General features: G+C 43.5%; 1 protein-coding gene across 15 annotated transcripts in view; it reads left to right on the forward strand.

Moving 5' to 3' along the window:
- The window catches only part of GNG12 (G protein subunit gamma 12), a 122,541-nt gene that overhangs the window by 37,100 nt on the left and 67,878 nt on the right, over positions 1–17,563 (forward strand). For 11 of the 15 annotated variants that reach the window (XM_073896560.1, XM_073896561.1, XM_073896558.1 and 8 more), the window contains exon 2: positions 10,524–10,576. In XM_073896560.1, coding sequence (XP_073752661.1) covers positions 10,524–10,576 — 53 coding nt within the window. Of the gene's footprint in view, positions 1–10,523; positions 10,577–15,039; positions 15,150–15,808; positions 16,086–17,563 lie in introns of those variants that run through there. The other 4 variants (XM_073896555.1, XM_073896559.1, XM_073896565.1 and 1 more) reach the window with 2 other exon arrangements.

A 17,563-nucleotide genomic window follows, 5' to 3' on the forward strand; every position in this document is an offset into this window, starting at 1 on the left:
GATAGGAAGGTTGTACCAGCTGGGCTGATTTGCTTAGGAGTTGGCTTCTTCCTGTAGAATTCTGTGTTTGAGTGGGTTATGTGGAACGTGGCTGTTTGTTTTTATAAGCTATTGATCTCTTGATGATACAGGAAAAGATGAACAAGTCTGTAGAATCTATCTTCTCCCTTGATTGGTTTTCAATGACAAAAAGACTCAATGCCCACTCATGTTTTGGTGGGTGTCCTCATTTAAAACTGAATCAGCCGGTGGAGTCAAAGCCCCAAACCAGGGTGGGGTAGCCACTCCCAGCCATGGAGCACTAACACCATTTGCTTCTGAGGCCCCCGCCCGCAGACCTAGCTCGTCCATGCCTGCCAAAGGGCAGACAGAGTGAAACCAAAACCTTTCCATGTCTTGTTTTTCTGCTCCAGCTCAGGGCAGTGCCCTTTGCTGCTTCCTGCCCTTATTATGCTGCCTGACTCTGTGCAGCGGACACCAACTGAATATTTGTGGGATGACCGTCTTCCTCTCTGTCTTGGCATCTGAGAGAAAGTGTGTCATCAAAAGGAGCTAAGCCGTGTGGACAAAATGAATATGTTAACCCTGAAGCCGAATCTCCGGTACCCAGGATGCTCCCATAAAGCTGGAACATTTAGAAGGAAACATAACTATGTCTCATACATAGTTACGAGTGATAAATTCTGCTCAATTTTACCTTTTTTTTTTTTTTTTTAAGTTTTCTGAGGCTAATAAAAGTTCAACCTTACCGAGCGGTTTTTTGTGGGATTTTTTTTTTTCCCCTCATAGCTCTATTCAAGCATGGTTGGATTTCGAAAACATTTTTTCATTGAAAAGTAACCAGAAATATGTTGGAGATCATGGTTTGTTGCCAGAGAAAGAGTCTGAGGCTTGTATCTCCATTCCTCTGTCAGGGGTTCTCACAATGGGGGATTGCGCCCGGCTGACAGTCACCGAGCTTCTGGGGAGGACGCCTCTGAGTCCGGATTTAATGGTGGGCCCTTGACTCTTATCGGTTTGAAGTCCTTCTGCTGACTGAAGGCCACGTGGACTATTTCACTGTTACCCCTGTTGCAAGGAAAGGAGCGCCCTTGAAGAGCTTACGCTCGCTTTTATCAGACCCTGTGCAGCTGCTGCCTGAGTCGACAGCATGATAGCAAAAGCTCAGATGTAGCCATCAGTCCCTCCATACAATCCCTGGTCATTTTCTTTTCTGTAGTTCTTCCTGCCCGGGCTTTTGGCCACCAGTCATTCTCTAAAGATTTATCAGCCACCCCCTGCCCGTCAGATGTCAGATATTGCCATAAAGTAATATCCTTAGACACTGTGTTGTGTTCTTTGTCTTCTAAACTTTAACTCCCTCTGTTGAACAGTAACAGTGTAAGCCATTGCCGTGGGTGAGATAAGATCCCTAACAAAGACATATGAAAATATGTTTACTGTTCTGTGTAGATAAATAGACTAATTTGTATTAGGAAGATTTTCAGTGTCAGAAGTTACAGCTGAAAATGTTTGGTTAACTCTGTTAACAGCAAAAATTAATTTCAGACCAGGTCTTCTGGCTAGTTGCTGTTTTCTATAAGCATTAGGTAAGTGGTTCCTTCCCCTTAGCGCAACCGCTAGTGATCCCTGGGCCCTCAACTAGTCTTTACGCTCAACACATATTATTCAGTAAGAATTATTGCAAATGATACAGGATCCCCCAAGCCCCAAGATATGCCAGAGGATCCATGGCTCAAACAGTCCAGATTAATTTTGGGGGCGGGGTGGAGATCACATTTAACATTGCACCATTTCCCATATAAAAGCTTAGGGCATCAACCCTATTGTCCACTTCATGTACCTCACAAAGTCTGAGTAGGGTAACCAGCCATCTTGGTTGTGTGGCATTGAGGGGATTTCTGGGATGAGGAAATTCCAGAGGAAATTCCAGTGCTAACACCAAAAGTCCCAAGAATACTAAGAAGAGTTGGTTTCCCTAAGCAAAGTAGGATCAACTAACAGAAAGGAATATCACTAAATACTGTCTTCTAAAACCAGCCACTTATCTGTAAAATGGAGACAATTCTGTCTTCCTCATGGGATTGTGATAAGGCCTGCTCTCTAGTACCCCCCTGCTTTGGGTTTTGCCTGGCACTGCCTCTTAGGTGGTAAGGTCTCTGATCTAAAGCCCTCCACCCTGGCTCATTAAGCCGTTTGCAGCCCTCAGCGTGCCGAGGTACTCGCTGCCTCTGGGGCATTTGCACAAGTTATTTCCTCTGCCTTGCTCACACCTCCCTTCTTTGATCTTCTGGTTATTAACCCTGGATGTCCTTCCCAGGTTGGCTTCAACACTGCTTCCTCCTGGAAGCCTTCCATGATCATCCCAGACTGGGATAGGTGCCCCTCCTGTGTGCCCTCAGAACTCCTTGTACTTTCTACGGTTAGATTACGTGCTGCTGGAGCTCTTGCTGCCTCCTTGGTTGTTTACGTGACGCTTCTGCCTGCAGCACCTTCCTCATTGCTGGGCACGCTAGTGGGTTCAGAAAGGCTTGTAAGGGGCAGGATGGCGGAAGAAGTCACCTCCCTCGGCTGTAATTTGCTTTGACCTTGCCATGGCCCTGCCCGTCACTGTCCTTTCAGTCCTCCTTGGGAGACATAAGCCACTCTAGATTTTTCTCGAAAGAACCATATCCTCCCTGTCCAGGGACCATCCAGTTTAGCTGGGTTTTCATTTGCCCTGTAAGGCACTGAGCACATTATGAAAATACACACACACTACCAACCCAAACTGCCAAGGGTTACGTAAATATCAGTGGGGAGACTTGAGGAACTGAGCATATTATGTAGGGTGGAGGCACACAATTTTTTGTTTACTTGTATATACACGGAATAAAAATATTTCTACTGTGACAAGTTTAAATGGGAAATCTTCCCCTCAGTTCTGAAGATCTGGTGACTTGCAGGCTACATGGTGAATTTTGGATGTTTCATTTTATAATTTGATCCAGATTATTTTTCTTTCTCCCTAGTGAACATTAATCGTTTCCTGTGAATTTTCCTGATATTAGGAAACAGATGTTCCATATTTTTATCTGCGTTTTTCCCAAATGCTGAACCAGGACTTTTGTAGTTGTGTGTGTGTGTGTGTGTGTGTGTGTGTGTGTGTGTACAGTGAATTTTTGAGGAATGAGTTTTATCAGAATTTGCAAATAAAAGCATAACAGATACATCTACAGAATTAATACAGATTCGTCCGAGGCTGGAAACATTGTTGGACATTCTGTTTAGTTTGGTATTGTTTAGCTAATGCAGACTTCTGGCCTAAGAATGCATTAGGACTGTCTCATGATAGTATACTTGCCAAAGTAAGGAGTGGCGTAGCAAAAGGCACATAGTTAATGCAGCCTTTAATGCACTGATTTTTAACTAATTTTTTTTTAACATTGTCTCTTAACTATAGAAAGTGCTTCACCATCTCTCCATAAAACACAAATGCGTGCCACCTCTGTGCAGAGCGGGGTCCTAGGCTCTTTGGGAGATATAAACACAAATAATGCTATGGACCCTTTGGGCCTTATCACCCAGTAGAAGAGGTGAAGCATATACTGAAATACCTGTTATAAAAGGTAGAAAGTGATATAGAAATTCAAGGAGAAGAGTGGTTTCATCGAGCCTAAGAGGGAGGGAATACTTGCAAGGAGTGTAATATTTATGCTATGTTAAAAAAATAATAATAAAGCAACACTTAATTTAGGTCTAAGTTACTTGGATTATCTTAACTGCATAAGGATGGTCTGCTATGGAAGGCATTGTTTTGGTGGATTCCCTAAAAATAATACTAGCATTTCTTATAAGCCAGAGAAAGACAAATAATGCCTGGTATCATTTATATGTGGAATCAAAACCCAAACAAAACAAATGAAGCTCATAGAGACAGAGTAGAAAAGTGGTTGCCAGGGGCTAGGGGGAAACAGGGAGAGGTTGGTAAAGACTTTCAGCTCTAGGATGAATAAGGTCTGAGGATCTAATGTAAAACATGGGCACTATAGTGGACAACACTGTATTATATCAGTGAAATTTGCTAGAAAAGCAGAACTTAAGTATTCTCACTCCACCCCAAGAAAAAGGTAAATATATGAGATGATGGGTGCGTTAATTAACTAAATGGTGGGAAGCCTTTTGCAATGTGCATCAAATCACCATGACATACTCTTTAAATAGCTTACAGTTTACTTGTCAGTTATATCTCAACAAAGCTGAATAAAAAAAGTGCCAACATTTCTGGAGAGCCTCTACACAGCAGGTATGGTTTTCTGATGCTTTGTGTAAAGGCTTTTAAATAGGAAATGATATAGAATTGGTGCTTTGGATAATAATAATATTTTGCACAAAAATACATCCCTTTATTTTGGTTCCTTTGGTTCTGAGAATGAAGGACTGAGTCTAGTCTTGGCCATCTCTGAGATTCCGTGACCCCGTTTAAGTCACCTGGCCTGTGTGGGTCTCGGTTTTCTCTGGTATACAGTAGGAATTATTGTATCTCCCAGCTCACTCACAGGGTTGCCGTGAAAATCAAAGTGGGTGTAAATGAACGTTTGAAAAGTAATCAAAAGCCACGCATTTTGCCAAGAAGCTATGTCATAACTCATGAGGTTAATACAAGATATGGCTATTGCTTATTATTTATTTATTTAAATTTTTATTAACATATCATGTATTTGTTTCAGGGGTACAGGTCTGTGATTCATCAGTCTTACACAATTCACAGCGCTCACCATAGCACATACCCTCCCCAATGTCCATCACCCAGCCACCCCATCCCTCCCACCCCCCTCTACTCCAGCAACCCTCAGTTTGTTTCCTGAGATTAAGAGTCTCTTATGGTTTGTCTCCCTCTCTGGTTTCGTCTTGTTTCATTTTTCCCTCCCTTCCCCTATGGTCCTCTGTCTTGTTTCTCAAATTTCTCTTATCAGTGAAATCATATGATACTTGTCTTTCCCTGATTGACTTATTTCGCTTAGCATAATACCCTCTAGTTCCATCCATGTCATTGCAAATGACAAGATTTTGGGTTTTTTGATGGCTGCATAATATTCCATAATACGCTCTAGTTCTATCCACGTCATTGCAAATGGCAAGATTTCATTTTTTGATGGCTGCATAATATTCCATTATATATATATACCACATTTTCTTTATCCATTCATCTGTTGATGGGCATCTAGGCTCTTTCCATAGTTTGGCTATCGTGGACATTGCTGCTATAAACACTGGGGTGCACGTGCCCCTTCGGATCACTACATTTTTATCTTTGGGGTAAATACCCAGTAGTGCAGTTGCTGGGTCGTAGGGTAGCTCTATTTTCAACTTTCTGAGGAAGCTCCACACTGTTTTCCAGGGTGGCTGCACCAGCTTGCATTCCCACCAACAGTGTAGGAGGGTTCCCCTTTCTCCGCATCCTCGCCAACATCTGTCGTTTCCTGACTTGTTAATTTTAGCCGTTCTGACTGGTGTGAGGTGGTATCTCATTGAGGTTTTGATTTGGATTTCCCTGATGCTGAGTGATGTTGAACACTTTTTCATGTGTCTGTTGGCCATTTGGATGTCTTCTTTGCAGAAATGTCTGTTCATGTCTTCTGCCCATTTCTTGATTGGATTATTGGTCTTTGGGTGTTGAGTTTGATAAGTTCTTTATAGATTTTGGATACTAGCCCTTTATATGATATTAAAATGCTGTGCAAATGCAAAGATGATTATCCTGAATTTCAAAATACAGGGAATATATTTATAATAAATACAAATATTAACTCTCAATTTTCAAATACTATGAAGAGCTCATTCAGATTCATAACATAAATATCAAGATCCTACTACATGAATAAGCAAAACATATAAACTTATTTTTCAAGGTGACAAACCATTAATAAATGGGAGAAAATGCTCATTTTCACTAATTAGGAATACAAATTAAAACCTCGTTAGGAATACCATTTTACATATAAAATGTCAAGGTCTCAGAAGTTCCCCATTATTTTGTTGGTGGTATGGTTGCATGCTAATAATAGCCCTTTTAAAAACAAAATATTGTTAATTCCACTGTTAGGAATTTAGGGAAGCTGGGGACATAAGTTTAAGGAATGAAAAGAGCTATATAGCATGAAGATGTCCAGTGTAACCTTATTTATAATAATAAAAACTGGCAACAACTTACATATTTAGCAGAAAGGGGAGTGATTTAATATATTAGGACTTCTCAACGTGAGGGACTATTATCAGGCCCCTTAAACGATCATTATGAATATGTGTAGGAACACAGAAGATATTTTTTAAAAAATGGAAGAAGAAGAGAATAGCCATCATTATCGGAGCCTTTCCTAGTGGCATTGAGACAACGTTCTCCCTTTTTATTCTTAGAGCAACTGTATGCTAAAGGTATTTTTACACTTTGGAAAACCGAGGCTTAGAGGTAAAGTGTTCAAGGACTTGCACCCCATCAGTGGAGGAGCCAGCTTTCGAATCCAGATCTTCCGACCTCAAATCTTTTCACTGGGTTTCCTACCAATAGCATATAAACTATGGCCACAGTCAGTAAAAACACGGGCATCTGTGGAGGGTAACAGTCAAAAATAGATAGTAGCCCTAGGATGGTGGGCATGTGGGCCCAAAGACGTTTGCTGTCCTTTTAAAACTGTCATTAGGGGAAACACACACACACACACACACACACACACACACACACACACACACACACACACACGAAACAAAAAAATGCCCAAAAAGTGCCACTGCCTTTCAGTAGGGAAATGGGAAAAAATATGTTGAGTGTAACGTTTCAAGTGCTTACTCTGGCTTTTTATATATTCTCATAGAAGTTGGCAAAATAGAAATTATATGTATATTTTTAAAATTTCTTGCTAGCTTTGGCATAATCAGGCTACTCCCGCCCCCCCCCATTATCTACAAATTAGTTGAGGATACATACCAACAGTTTCTTAATTAAAAACAAGATTTCAGGTCTCTAGTTTTCTGTGCATTAAGGACAAGGGGCAGGTGGAAGTTTCTCCCCATGAACAGCCCAGACCAGCTCTTCTGGGTAGGAGCCAGTCTCAAGGTGGAGATAATAGGGAGGCACCATTTGGTTAAAGTAGGCCAGTTCATCTGCTCAGGGTGTGCCCTCTCCTGGGACAGAAGCCCTTGCACAGTGGGGGGAAATGTCACCATTTTGGTTCCTACTGTCTGTCTTTCACCTTTGGGGCTCAAGACTTGATCCTGATTCTTTGACACATTACAGCATTACTTTATAAAGTCAGGAGCCATGCAACATCTAGTAACACAAATTTCTATGCTTGACTCAAGACACAGGGCGTATTTTCCCTCACCTTTGTGGAATATGTACCTTTTACACCTTTTATATGTTTTGAAGGCCCTTTCTTACGCGTTTTGCCATTTGAGATGACGAGATAACATCGCGTCAGAATTTCCAAGTGAAATCATAACAGACCTGACTAGGGAACAGTAGAGATGTCTTGAGAACTGCAATCATTCTCCAACATGCTTCTCAATATAGTCCATTCAGGGTGACTCCCCATTTTATAGGTGGGGAGGTGGAGGCACATGTTAGTTAAATGATTTGCTGGAAGTCACTGGTAGTCAAGACAGCTGGAAGCCAGGCCTATAAATCTAGTGTTCACCCCACTCTCCCACAGTGCTGTAGTATGTATTTTTTAGGGAATTAACGTAAGACTTGAAACAAATCTGATCAGATTCCAGTGGCTGTTTAAGGTTAAAGATCTCCCAGGGCTATAATTTTGTATTTGATAATTATAGTAAATGTTGGAGGGAGTCTAGCGAGGTATCATGTGTGTTTTAGACAATTCCTATTGAGTGGAACTTTTTTTTTTAAGATTTATTTATTTGAGAGAGAGCATGTGCACAAGCACAAGGTGGGGCAGAGGGAGAAGCAGACTCCCCGCTGAGCAGGGAGTCCCATGAGCCTATGGGCTTCATCGCAGGACCCTGAGACCATGACCTGAGCAGAAAAGTCAGACTCTTAACCAACTAAGCCACCCAGGCACCCCTCGAGTGAAACTTTTTACAATGATGGAAGTAATCTACACTGTTGCTGTTCAGTACAAAGCTATTTCTTTGTCTGCTTGATTACTTGAAGTATGGCTCGTGTGACTGGGAAAATGAGTTTTTAATTGTGTTTAATTTAAGTTTAATTTCCCACATGTGCTAACAGCTATTGTATTTGACAGCAACAGTTCTAGACTCCTTAATGTCTTCTTGGCATCGCCCCCTGGATATCTCAGAGTTAACAAGGGCAAATCAGAGTTCTTTTTTTAAAATAAAGATTATTTATTTTATAGAGTGTGTACGTGAGTGGGGGGGAGGGGCAGAGGGAGAGAATCTTCAGACAGACTCCCCACTGAGCGAGGAGCTCCAGTCAGGGCTCCATCCCGGGACATCCTGGGTGAGCTTATAACCTGAGCCGAAACCAAGAGCCGCACGCCTAACCAACTGAGCCACCCAGGTGCCCCGGTCAAATCAGAATTCTGGATTTTCTTTCCTCCCACAACCTGTTTGCCCCTCAAAGACGCTACCGTTGACCCAGTTGCTTGAGCCAAAACCTTGGTATCATCTAGATCCAGTCCTCTCCTTCGTCCCTCACATCCACTTCATCAGCAGGTCCTAATTGTTTTACTTCCAGAACCTGTCCTGTCGCTGACCCACCCCCTCTCCTACTACTTGGGCATGGAGTTCGCACACGTGGATCTTATTTTTCTCATTAGGTGTGATTTCTTTGGGGACCATGGGTCAAGTAGAAGGATGTGTTTTCTGAATTCCTTTCTACCTGATTCGTCCTCTCTTCCTCTCCACCTCTGCCAAGACAGATACAGAGGTGTCTAACTTGTAGACCCCCTTGAGAATCTGATGAAAGTGTTGGACTCTTCCCTCAGAAAAATCATGAAGACAACGTTTTCCAAAGACTGACACCCCTCCCCCTGCTGTACTCCCAGACCTAGGCCTGACCCCAGGCCTGCTTGTGGTAGTTTTGCTCTTACTCCATGTTGTTTTTATTTTAATTTGCTAGCACATCCCATAACTCCTCCATCTGCCATCACTACTATTAGCTGACCATGTATCATGAGAGCAGCCTTGAATCACTTGGTGGTTATACTTAAAACTGAAAGCAGTTATCTTATTTTGAGCCGTTCACATTTAGTTGAGAGTCCAGTGGCTAAGGACATGGGCTCTGGAGGCAGACTACATGGATTAGAATCCCCGCTTTGTTGGGGCACGTGAGTGGTGCAGTCGGTTCAGTGCCCAACTCTTGGTTTCAGCTCAGGTGGTGATCTCAGCTCACAGTCATGGGATGAAGCCCCACATCCGGCTCCACGCTTAGTGGGGAGTCTGCTTGAGATTCTGGCCCTCTCCGCCTGCCCCCCACTCCACGCTCACATGCTCTCTCTTTCTCTCTCATATAAATTAATTCTTAAAAATAATACTTTATTAAAAAAAAAGGAATCTCAACTCTGTCACCATCTTATAACCTTGAGTAAGTTACTTCACCTCTCCATGGCCCAGTTTCCTCATTACAAAATGGGAATGACAATATGCTTACCTCATAAAGTTATTGCGAGGGTTAACTGAAGTAGATGCCAAGAATAGTTCCTGGCCGTAGTAAGTGCTATATAAATATTTACTATTGTTATATGATGATTTCTAGTAAAATGACATCATGAATGAGGTAATGATGGATTCCTAGGAGCAGGAAAATAGATGAATAAACTCTCCATATGGCTATTGACTACTTGAAATATGGCCAGTCTGAGTTGTGATGTGCTGGGTCTTGAAGATTGAGTATGAAAAAAAACCTGAAATGTCTCATTAGTAATTTTTATATTTGTTATATGTTGAAATGATAATTTTCTGAACAAATTCAGTTAAACATATTAAAATTTCATCCACTTCTTACTGCCTTTTTAATGTGGTTACTCAAAAATATAAAATCATATAAATGGCTCATTTTATAGTTCTGTTGAGCAGCACTGCCTTAAGGCTCACCCCTATCGATAAAACAAAAGTTTGGGGTCATTTGTGATCAGGTGGCCACTATCAGGAAGCCTTGTCCACTCTTCCCATTGTGCTTCAGGTTGTGCTGGACCATCCGTTTTTTCACTAGTTCCATGAAGGGGGGCATGACTTGGTCCTAGCAGAAGGGGTTGAGGGACCAGGGCAAGAGCAGCAACCAAAGAGGCTTCTGCTGACTTGGAGGGGTTTGGATGAAAACACTACCATTTATAGTACTGGCTTCAGACTTCCAGCACTCTCTGAAGTAGATGAGAGAATGCTCTCTATTCAGGAAGTTGAAATATGTAGGCAAAAAACTCTCCCTATTCCACCAGGAGCCAGAAAAGGCTTTGCTAATCTTTAACTAACAGAATAAATACTCAGCATCATGGCGGTCCCTTGGGACTGAAAGCGCACCCTTCCCGAGTGTGATTTACTTATGGAATGTTTGCTTAATTCTATTTCAGATTCATTCCACCACTTACAACCTGAAAACGGTGGGCCACGGGAAGTCTTACTGGTGAGTTCTCTTTCATTTTTAAAACAATGTGACTGTTTGACATTATTTTTGAATGTTTCACACTTCCAAGTTAGATACATCCCTACCAGTACTATGATTAGAAGTCTATTTATTCACACTTTTTATTTTCCTTTCTGAAATGATTTAAGATGTCTCCAAGCCTTAAAAAAAAAAGAAAAAAAAAAGATCAATCCGTGTTCCTTTGCTAAGAATGTGGTCAGGGAAAAGATTATGATTATGTGCCAAATATTATTAAAATAAAACTTTTTTTTTTCTTGTAATGAAACTATTTCCAGGCCCCTGTTGATGGTCTGCTTGTTTCAGGCAGTATCCAAAACAACAAAGTGTTATTTTGGCCAAGGAATTCAGACAGTCCCTTGCAGTGTGTTGTAATGAAAATTGGCTCACAGTTATAACTTACTAGCTTTCTTCATGCTGTAGTTTTCCTCTCCTCCCTCTTTGAACTGAAATGTGATTGTTGGGACATAACAGTTATGCAGTGGTAGAAAACTGACTTTAGAGTTAGGAAAGTAAGATACTTTTTAAGTGAAAAAGTTTCTGGGGCTTCATGTGGCATCACTCCCTAATGCTGTGGTGATACTGTTATTTGCAGTGTGTAGCAGTTTGCTTTTGCTGCATAAGGAATCACCCCCAAAATACACTACCAGAGATTTGAGCCAAAATTTCCTGACTCAAAATAACAATCATGTCTTTATCCTACGATGTTGTGGGTTGGCAGTTTGGGCTGGGCTCTGCTGTGTGATTCTTCTGGTCTGTGCTGGGACCACTCCTGTCTCTGCAGTCAGCTACAGGTCCAGGTCGGTTAGGCGTTGTTTCTGAGAGTCACCTGGATGTTAGCGTGATGACAATGACTCTAAGATGTGTGTCTCACCATCCTTCAGGCTACCCTGAGCATATTCCCGTGGGGTTGGGCAGGGTACCAAGTGAAAGCAGGAACGTCTCAAGCCTAAGGCTCAGAGGTGGCACAGCGTTGCTTCCATCATGTTCTGGCGGCTAACGTGAGCTATGTGGCTGGCCTGAATTCAAGAGGCTATAGATACAAAGTCAGCCCCTTTGTAGAGGAGCTGCAGAATTGCACCACAGGAACACGGATACAGGGAGGGGAAGGATTGTGGCCATTTTTATGGTCCTGTCCTACAGTGTTTTTGAGTCACATGAAAAAAGGAGGGCATGGAGTGAGGGCTCAGATCCCCGCCCATCCCGTAGCCCACCGCCCTCTCTGCCCGTTCTGATTTGCCGGGCCCTGGCACTGCCCCCTGGCATCTCAGTTGAGTGGGCTCTGAGGTGGTCTTGCCAGTGCCAGGCTGCCCACACTCTGAGCCTCCCTCCATTCGCCGCCGCCACACTGGTCATCCTTCAGCTCATCTCTTAGGCTGTCGCTCTCTGTGTCTCAGATCATCCCCGGCAGCAGCCTCGACTCCTCTCTCTGGCTTCTCCACATCCATCATCTGGCACCCTCCTCTCCTGCTCACCTCCCACCACCCCTTTTATTCCAGCCAGACTGTTCCATTTACCATTTCTCTTTAGGACACCTCATGCTGCTCACCCCTTCCCTCCTTGGAAACCCTTCCCATTCTGCAGGGCCCACTAGAATTTTCCCTTCTGTGCAATATGGCCTTCTCTGCCTGTTCTTGCCGTCTGGGATCTGCCCTGCTCTGAACCACTTCAAAGCCAAACGCTGTGTTGTGCGCTTCACTCTCTTCACCTTGGCTAGTCTGCCTTCTCCAGTGCTTTGTCGGTGCTTCGTTTGAACCTAAATGTGATTGTGGTGAGGGAACAGTTAGGCAGTGGTAGAAAACTGACTTTACGGAGCAGACGGCTGCCCAGGCCTTCCATGAACGACCCCACGGAAGGCTGAGAGTATAGCCGCTACTTAGTCAGCCAGGAGGCAGCAGGGACACTGTGCGTGGTCGTCCATCAGCAGCTCAGCAGGGTCACGTGAGGCACCTGTTAAAACACGAGCTCCCCTGGGCCCTCCCCATTTATTAGGTCTGGGGTGGACCCCAGGAATCTTAAAGGGCTCAGATGATTCTCATGTGATTGCTATGCAGTTGGCAACCACTCGTTATGGAAAGAAGAAGACATTTAGGGGCGCCTGGGTGGCTCGCTCATTAAGCATCTGCCTTCGGCTCAAGTCATGGTTCCAGGGTCCTGGGATCAAGCCCCACATCGGGCTCTCTGCTCAGCAGGAAGCCTGCTTCTCCCTCTCCCACTCGCCCTGCTTGTGTTCCCTCTCTCGCTGTGTCTCTCTCTCTGTTAAATAAATAAATAAAATCTTAAAAAAAAAAAAAAAGACATTTATAGGAGACCTGGGTTGGAGCCCTGACCCTCCTGCTTTCTGCCTCTGGGACCTTATAAACTCAACCTAGCTGAGCTTCAGTTTCTCCATCTGTAAAATAGGAATAGTTTAACTTGTGGCCTACCAAGAAGATCTAAAAGGATGATGTATGTGCCAGTGTTTTGTGAACCATAAAAGGTAATGGAAATGCATTAATGGATTATGGATCTGTGGCTAGCCAGTGTTGAGAAAGAGGCAGTTACCTTCGTGGTGGTGGTCATGGTAGTGAGAGAGGAATAGGCAGGGAGTAGTCAAGGGGTAGTCATGGTGGGATCACTAATAACAGTAACAGTAGGTCATCATTAGTGTCCTCCATGATCTTGAGTGCTGACTGTGTGCCAGGCACTGTGCTAACGGCTTCACATAGAATTCTTTGGGATTTACAAGAAGAAACCCCCGCCCCCAATTCAGTTGCCTCTCTACCGTCATTACAGCCTATTCCACTATTAATGAATGAGTTCTTTGAATTTTTACCCTCTTCAAAATACCTGGTTAAAATGTACTCATCCCTCCGAGAGGAGATACTTGGATACACTGTTATCAGCCACGAACAACTTGTCAGTGTCAAGTACAAGGTCCTGTAGAAGTGTGAGCTGCTTTGATTTGATGGGAGGAGTTGGAAAAGGGAAACAACCAGGAGTCCTAAAGAGAAAGTAGGTGTGGGATGCACAGGAACGGGCCAGAGGGCACCCCGCTGCCCAAGGAAGGACAGGGCAGTGGGATGTATGCAGGCAGGAGGGCGGAGAGACGGGGAGAGGACCGAGACAGTCGCTGACAGTTTGGCTCAGGGCTGTTCCTGGTCCAAGACCACCACCACCTCAGCCTACTCAGCCAGAGCTTCCCAGTGAGAGCTACCCCGACAGGCAGCGTTTGTAACACTGCCTTCCTTTCACCATCCACATTGTTTTATAGTATTTTGATTGCTGTTGATCTAATATACATGCCTGTCTTCTTTCAAAGAGCTTTGAGGTGGCTTTTATTTTATTTATTTATTTATTTATTTTTGGTGCAAAAGGGTGGTTTTATTTTTTTTAATTTTTTTATTTTTAAAAAGATATTATTTATCTATTTGAGAGAGAGAGGGAGAGAGAATCTGAAGCAGACTCTGCACTGAGCACAGAGCCCGGTGCAGAGCTCCATCCCACAGCTGCAAGATCATGACCTCAGCCAAAACCGACTTAACTGACTGAGCCACCCAGGCACCCCACAAGGATGGTTTTATTAAAGCACTGGGGCTGCTATGAACATTGGAGTGCATATGGCCCTTCTTTTCACTACATCAAGGAGGGTACGTACTGCAATGAGCCCTGGGTGTTATACGCAAACAATGAATCATGGAACACTACATCACAAACTAATGATGTACTACTGTATGGTGATTAACATAACATAAAAAAAAAAAAAAGCATGGGGGCAGGACCCGTGGGCAGAAAGAGCTGCCTTTGAGGTGGCTTTTAAATACACACATAATATAATGAGACCCACAGAAATAAGGAAGGCAGGAAATTTGCAGGGGAAGGCAGGGTAGGGGAAGTTAGAGGTAAGGTCGGGCCCCTAGCGTGGGGCTGAGAGCCCGTACGTGGGCTGTGAGGTCCCCCAGTCTTGCCTTGGAGCTTCTGAGTGGTCACTCCCAGAAAGAACCCGTGCTCAGGCAGCGGTGCACAGTGGCTGGAAGATGCAAGCATGATAGTTACTCGGAAGAGGTAAGGCATAGAGTCATTTCTCCAAAGTGCTCATTAAGAAGAGACCACATAAGGTTGTGAACAACATCCGTGTAATAAATAGAATAATGAGGACTGTCCTGGGTGTGAGTGAATGATGTAACCTCCAGGTGAAGCCCAAGAAAAGCCCTTGCAGTCCAGGCGTGCACTTATTCCAAGGATAAACTCTAATGGTTTCAGCTGGAATCACAAATACATATATTCGTGCTCCACCCCCACCCCCGTATTAGACTTTACAGATTGTCGTGGTTCTTGATGCTGAGCCTGGGCATCTGGCTGTGGACCAAATTTGGCAGAGGAGTTGAAAGTGTCTTACCATCCCTGTTCTGAAAGAATAATAAACAGCTTCCTGAAAGGACTCTGTGAATATTATTTCTCCCCAGTCCCAAATCATCTACACCCTGACTCAGTCTGTGGAGTGGCTTTTGGATACACAGAATTTGCATCGACCCTGTCCACTGTGACCTGTTCGGCCCTCTTGCCTTGCTCACAAGTAGGTCTCCTGCTTTGAGCCCCCTGGCTCTAGGTCACTTTCGATACTGGAGTGTTCAGGTGAGAACCGGGGCAGTTAGGGAATCTCATGGGAATAGGAAGAGCAGCCTGCAATTATTTGCTTGCTGTTAACAAACTACAACCTGGGCTTGCCTGGGTGACTGTTGTGCACTTCTGGGACTTTCTTCTTCAGGTCAGAAACTTTGATATTTATTGCAAGAAGTAGGATCTGATTGGTGGCAGCATTGGTAAGAAGAACTGTCAGGGGCAGAGGGTCATGTGAGAGAAGGTTAAGCCTAGACTTTCTGTAGGAATATTAGAGGATGAGAAACCGTTAATTCAGGAGGATCATTGTCAGAAAGCAGCCTAGAATTCCGCAAATACTACCCAGGAGTGGGAACTTCCTTTTGGGCTTTATTTTCATTTAGGTCAGGCTTATTTGTTATTTTATTATTATTGTTATTTATGATTGTTGTTATTTTGTTTGCAAGTAACAGAAATCCAATTTAAACTAGTTTCTTGACTTACGTAATTAAGATATCAGTACTGGAATGGACTTCAGGTATAGCTGTATCCAGGGGTTCAAAAGATATTATCAGGCCATTCTCTTTCGCTTTCTCCATCTTTTGGCTCAGCTCATGCTGTCAACTTCATTTGCAGGCAAGCTGTTCCGGTACCATGGTACCAGAGGTAGCCATCGGTGTTACGTTGCCATCATCTCCGTGAAAAGAGACTGCCTCTCTTGCCATTGTTCTAACAATACCAAGGAGGGATCTTAGCTGGCCCAGTTTGGATTCCTTTCCTGAACCAACTTGGCCAGAAGTACACAGGTGACAGTAAGCAGTATCTGTTTGGCCAGGCTTTGTTCATGTGGCCCTCCAGAGAGGGTAAATCCCTCCAGAATCCCATAGAATGGGGTCCCTATGAAAGAAGGAAGAATTCTGTTATCAGAAGAAGGAAGTAAGAGCATGCCAAGTAGATAAAACTTTTGGGTACCAGAGTCCACTGATTTGGGAATTCTGAATTGGGGGGGTCCACTAAACTAGAAAGGTTTAAAATTAGATTCAGCTTCAGTTATGTTGACTACCTAGTCCAGGGTCAGTATCATGATCAAGACTAGTAACAATGAGCATATTGGGGAGGTGAAGGGTGGGTGACCCCACCGTGGGGTCGGGTAGGCAGCTTTGGGCCTATGGATCTCCTATCACATCCCCAGAATCTAGAACAATGACTATTAACCTGAAGACGGTGGGCTCCAGTGGATCAGTAATCCATTAAATGAATCAGTGAATGGGCTTCTATAATTATTTGCAAAATTGTGTGTATGTCCTTTTTTTTAAAGTGGGAAAAGGGGTTATGTTTTCATCATTTTCTCAGAGGATTTCATGGTCCCCTACTGTTTAAGAGCCATTGCTCAGGCTTACTTAAATTGTTTTAGATTTGGCCAGCTTAATCTTATGCACTTGTTTCTTGTCTTGGCTCAACTAATAAAGTTTAGTGTCCATGAAAAACAGTTCCCTATGGAAGGGACACAATGATGTCAGTGGCTGAGTGTGTTGCGTTAAGTTGCATGTCGAGTTTTTTAGGCATATGTGTAAACTCTTCACAGTCCCAGTTGCCATTTACCAAAATGCTGACTCTGGTGCCAGGCTCTGTGCTAAGTGCTTTACCTGCATTATCTGAACCACTTATTTCTACACAGGACTATGCTTCTGTGAACCTCGGGTCTGTTACGGAAGCACCTACTAGAACCAGCTCCTCCCGGCTGCCTCTCTGAGAACACGGGATACAAACTCCGTGTTTTTCCTCTTCCGCACATCTGCTACTGTGTGTCTCTCCACCTTTCCACCCACAGGTGATAGAATCATAGAATCCCAGGGTTGGAAGAGTTTGCTCAGATCATGCAGTTCAGTGGTTTTTGAGCCCTGTTCTTTGGTTTTCTAGTTTTGGACTCCCAAGAGGGAAGGCTGGGCAGGATCCAAGTTCCTGCCCTGCTTCAGTCACCACTGTCTGCTGAAAACCACTCGTGTGTGAGAATAAAAAGGGTTCAGGATTAGATGTCAGACTTGAGGTTGAGTCCAGGTTACTTACCTACCTGTGTGACTCTAGGAATGTTGCCTAACCTCTCTGAGCCATAGTTTCCTTAGCTGTCCAAGGGGATAATAACCTCTGCCTCGTGGAGTTGTTAGGGGGACTGAATGAGGTAATATCTGTAAAGTCCTTGGTCTCGTGCCTGGCACATAATCTGTGCTTAGCAAAGATTAGCTATAACTACTACATTGCACACGTGATGTGAGACTTAATTAAGACACAGCTGTATTCTTTTTTAAAAGATACATATATATTTATTTACATATATGTGTGTGTCTATATATATATATATATAGACACACACACACACACACACACACACAC

The sequence above is a fragment of the Callorhinus ursinus genome, unplaced genomic scaffold, assembly GCF_003265705.2.
Source record: "Callorhinus ursinus isolate GAN/ISIS: 27379988/994484 unplaced genomic scaffold, GSC_fseal_2.0 scaffold9, whole genome shotgun sequence".
In the NCBI taxonomy this organism is placed as follows: domain Eukaryota; kingdom Metazoa; phylum Chordata; class Mammalia; order Carnivora; family Otariidae; genus Callorhinus; species Callorhinus ursinus.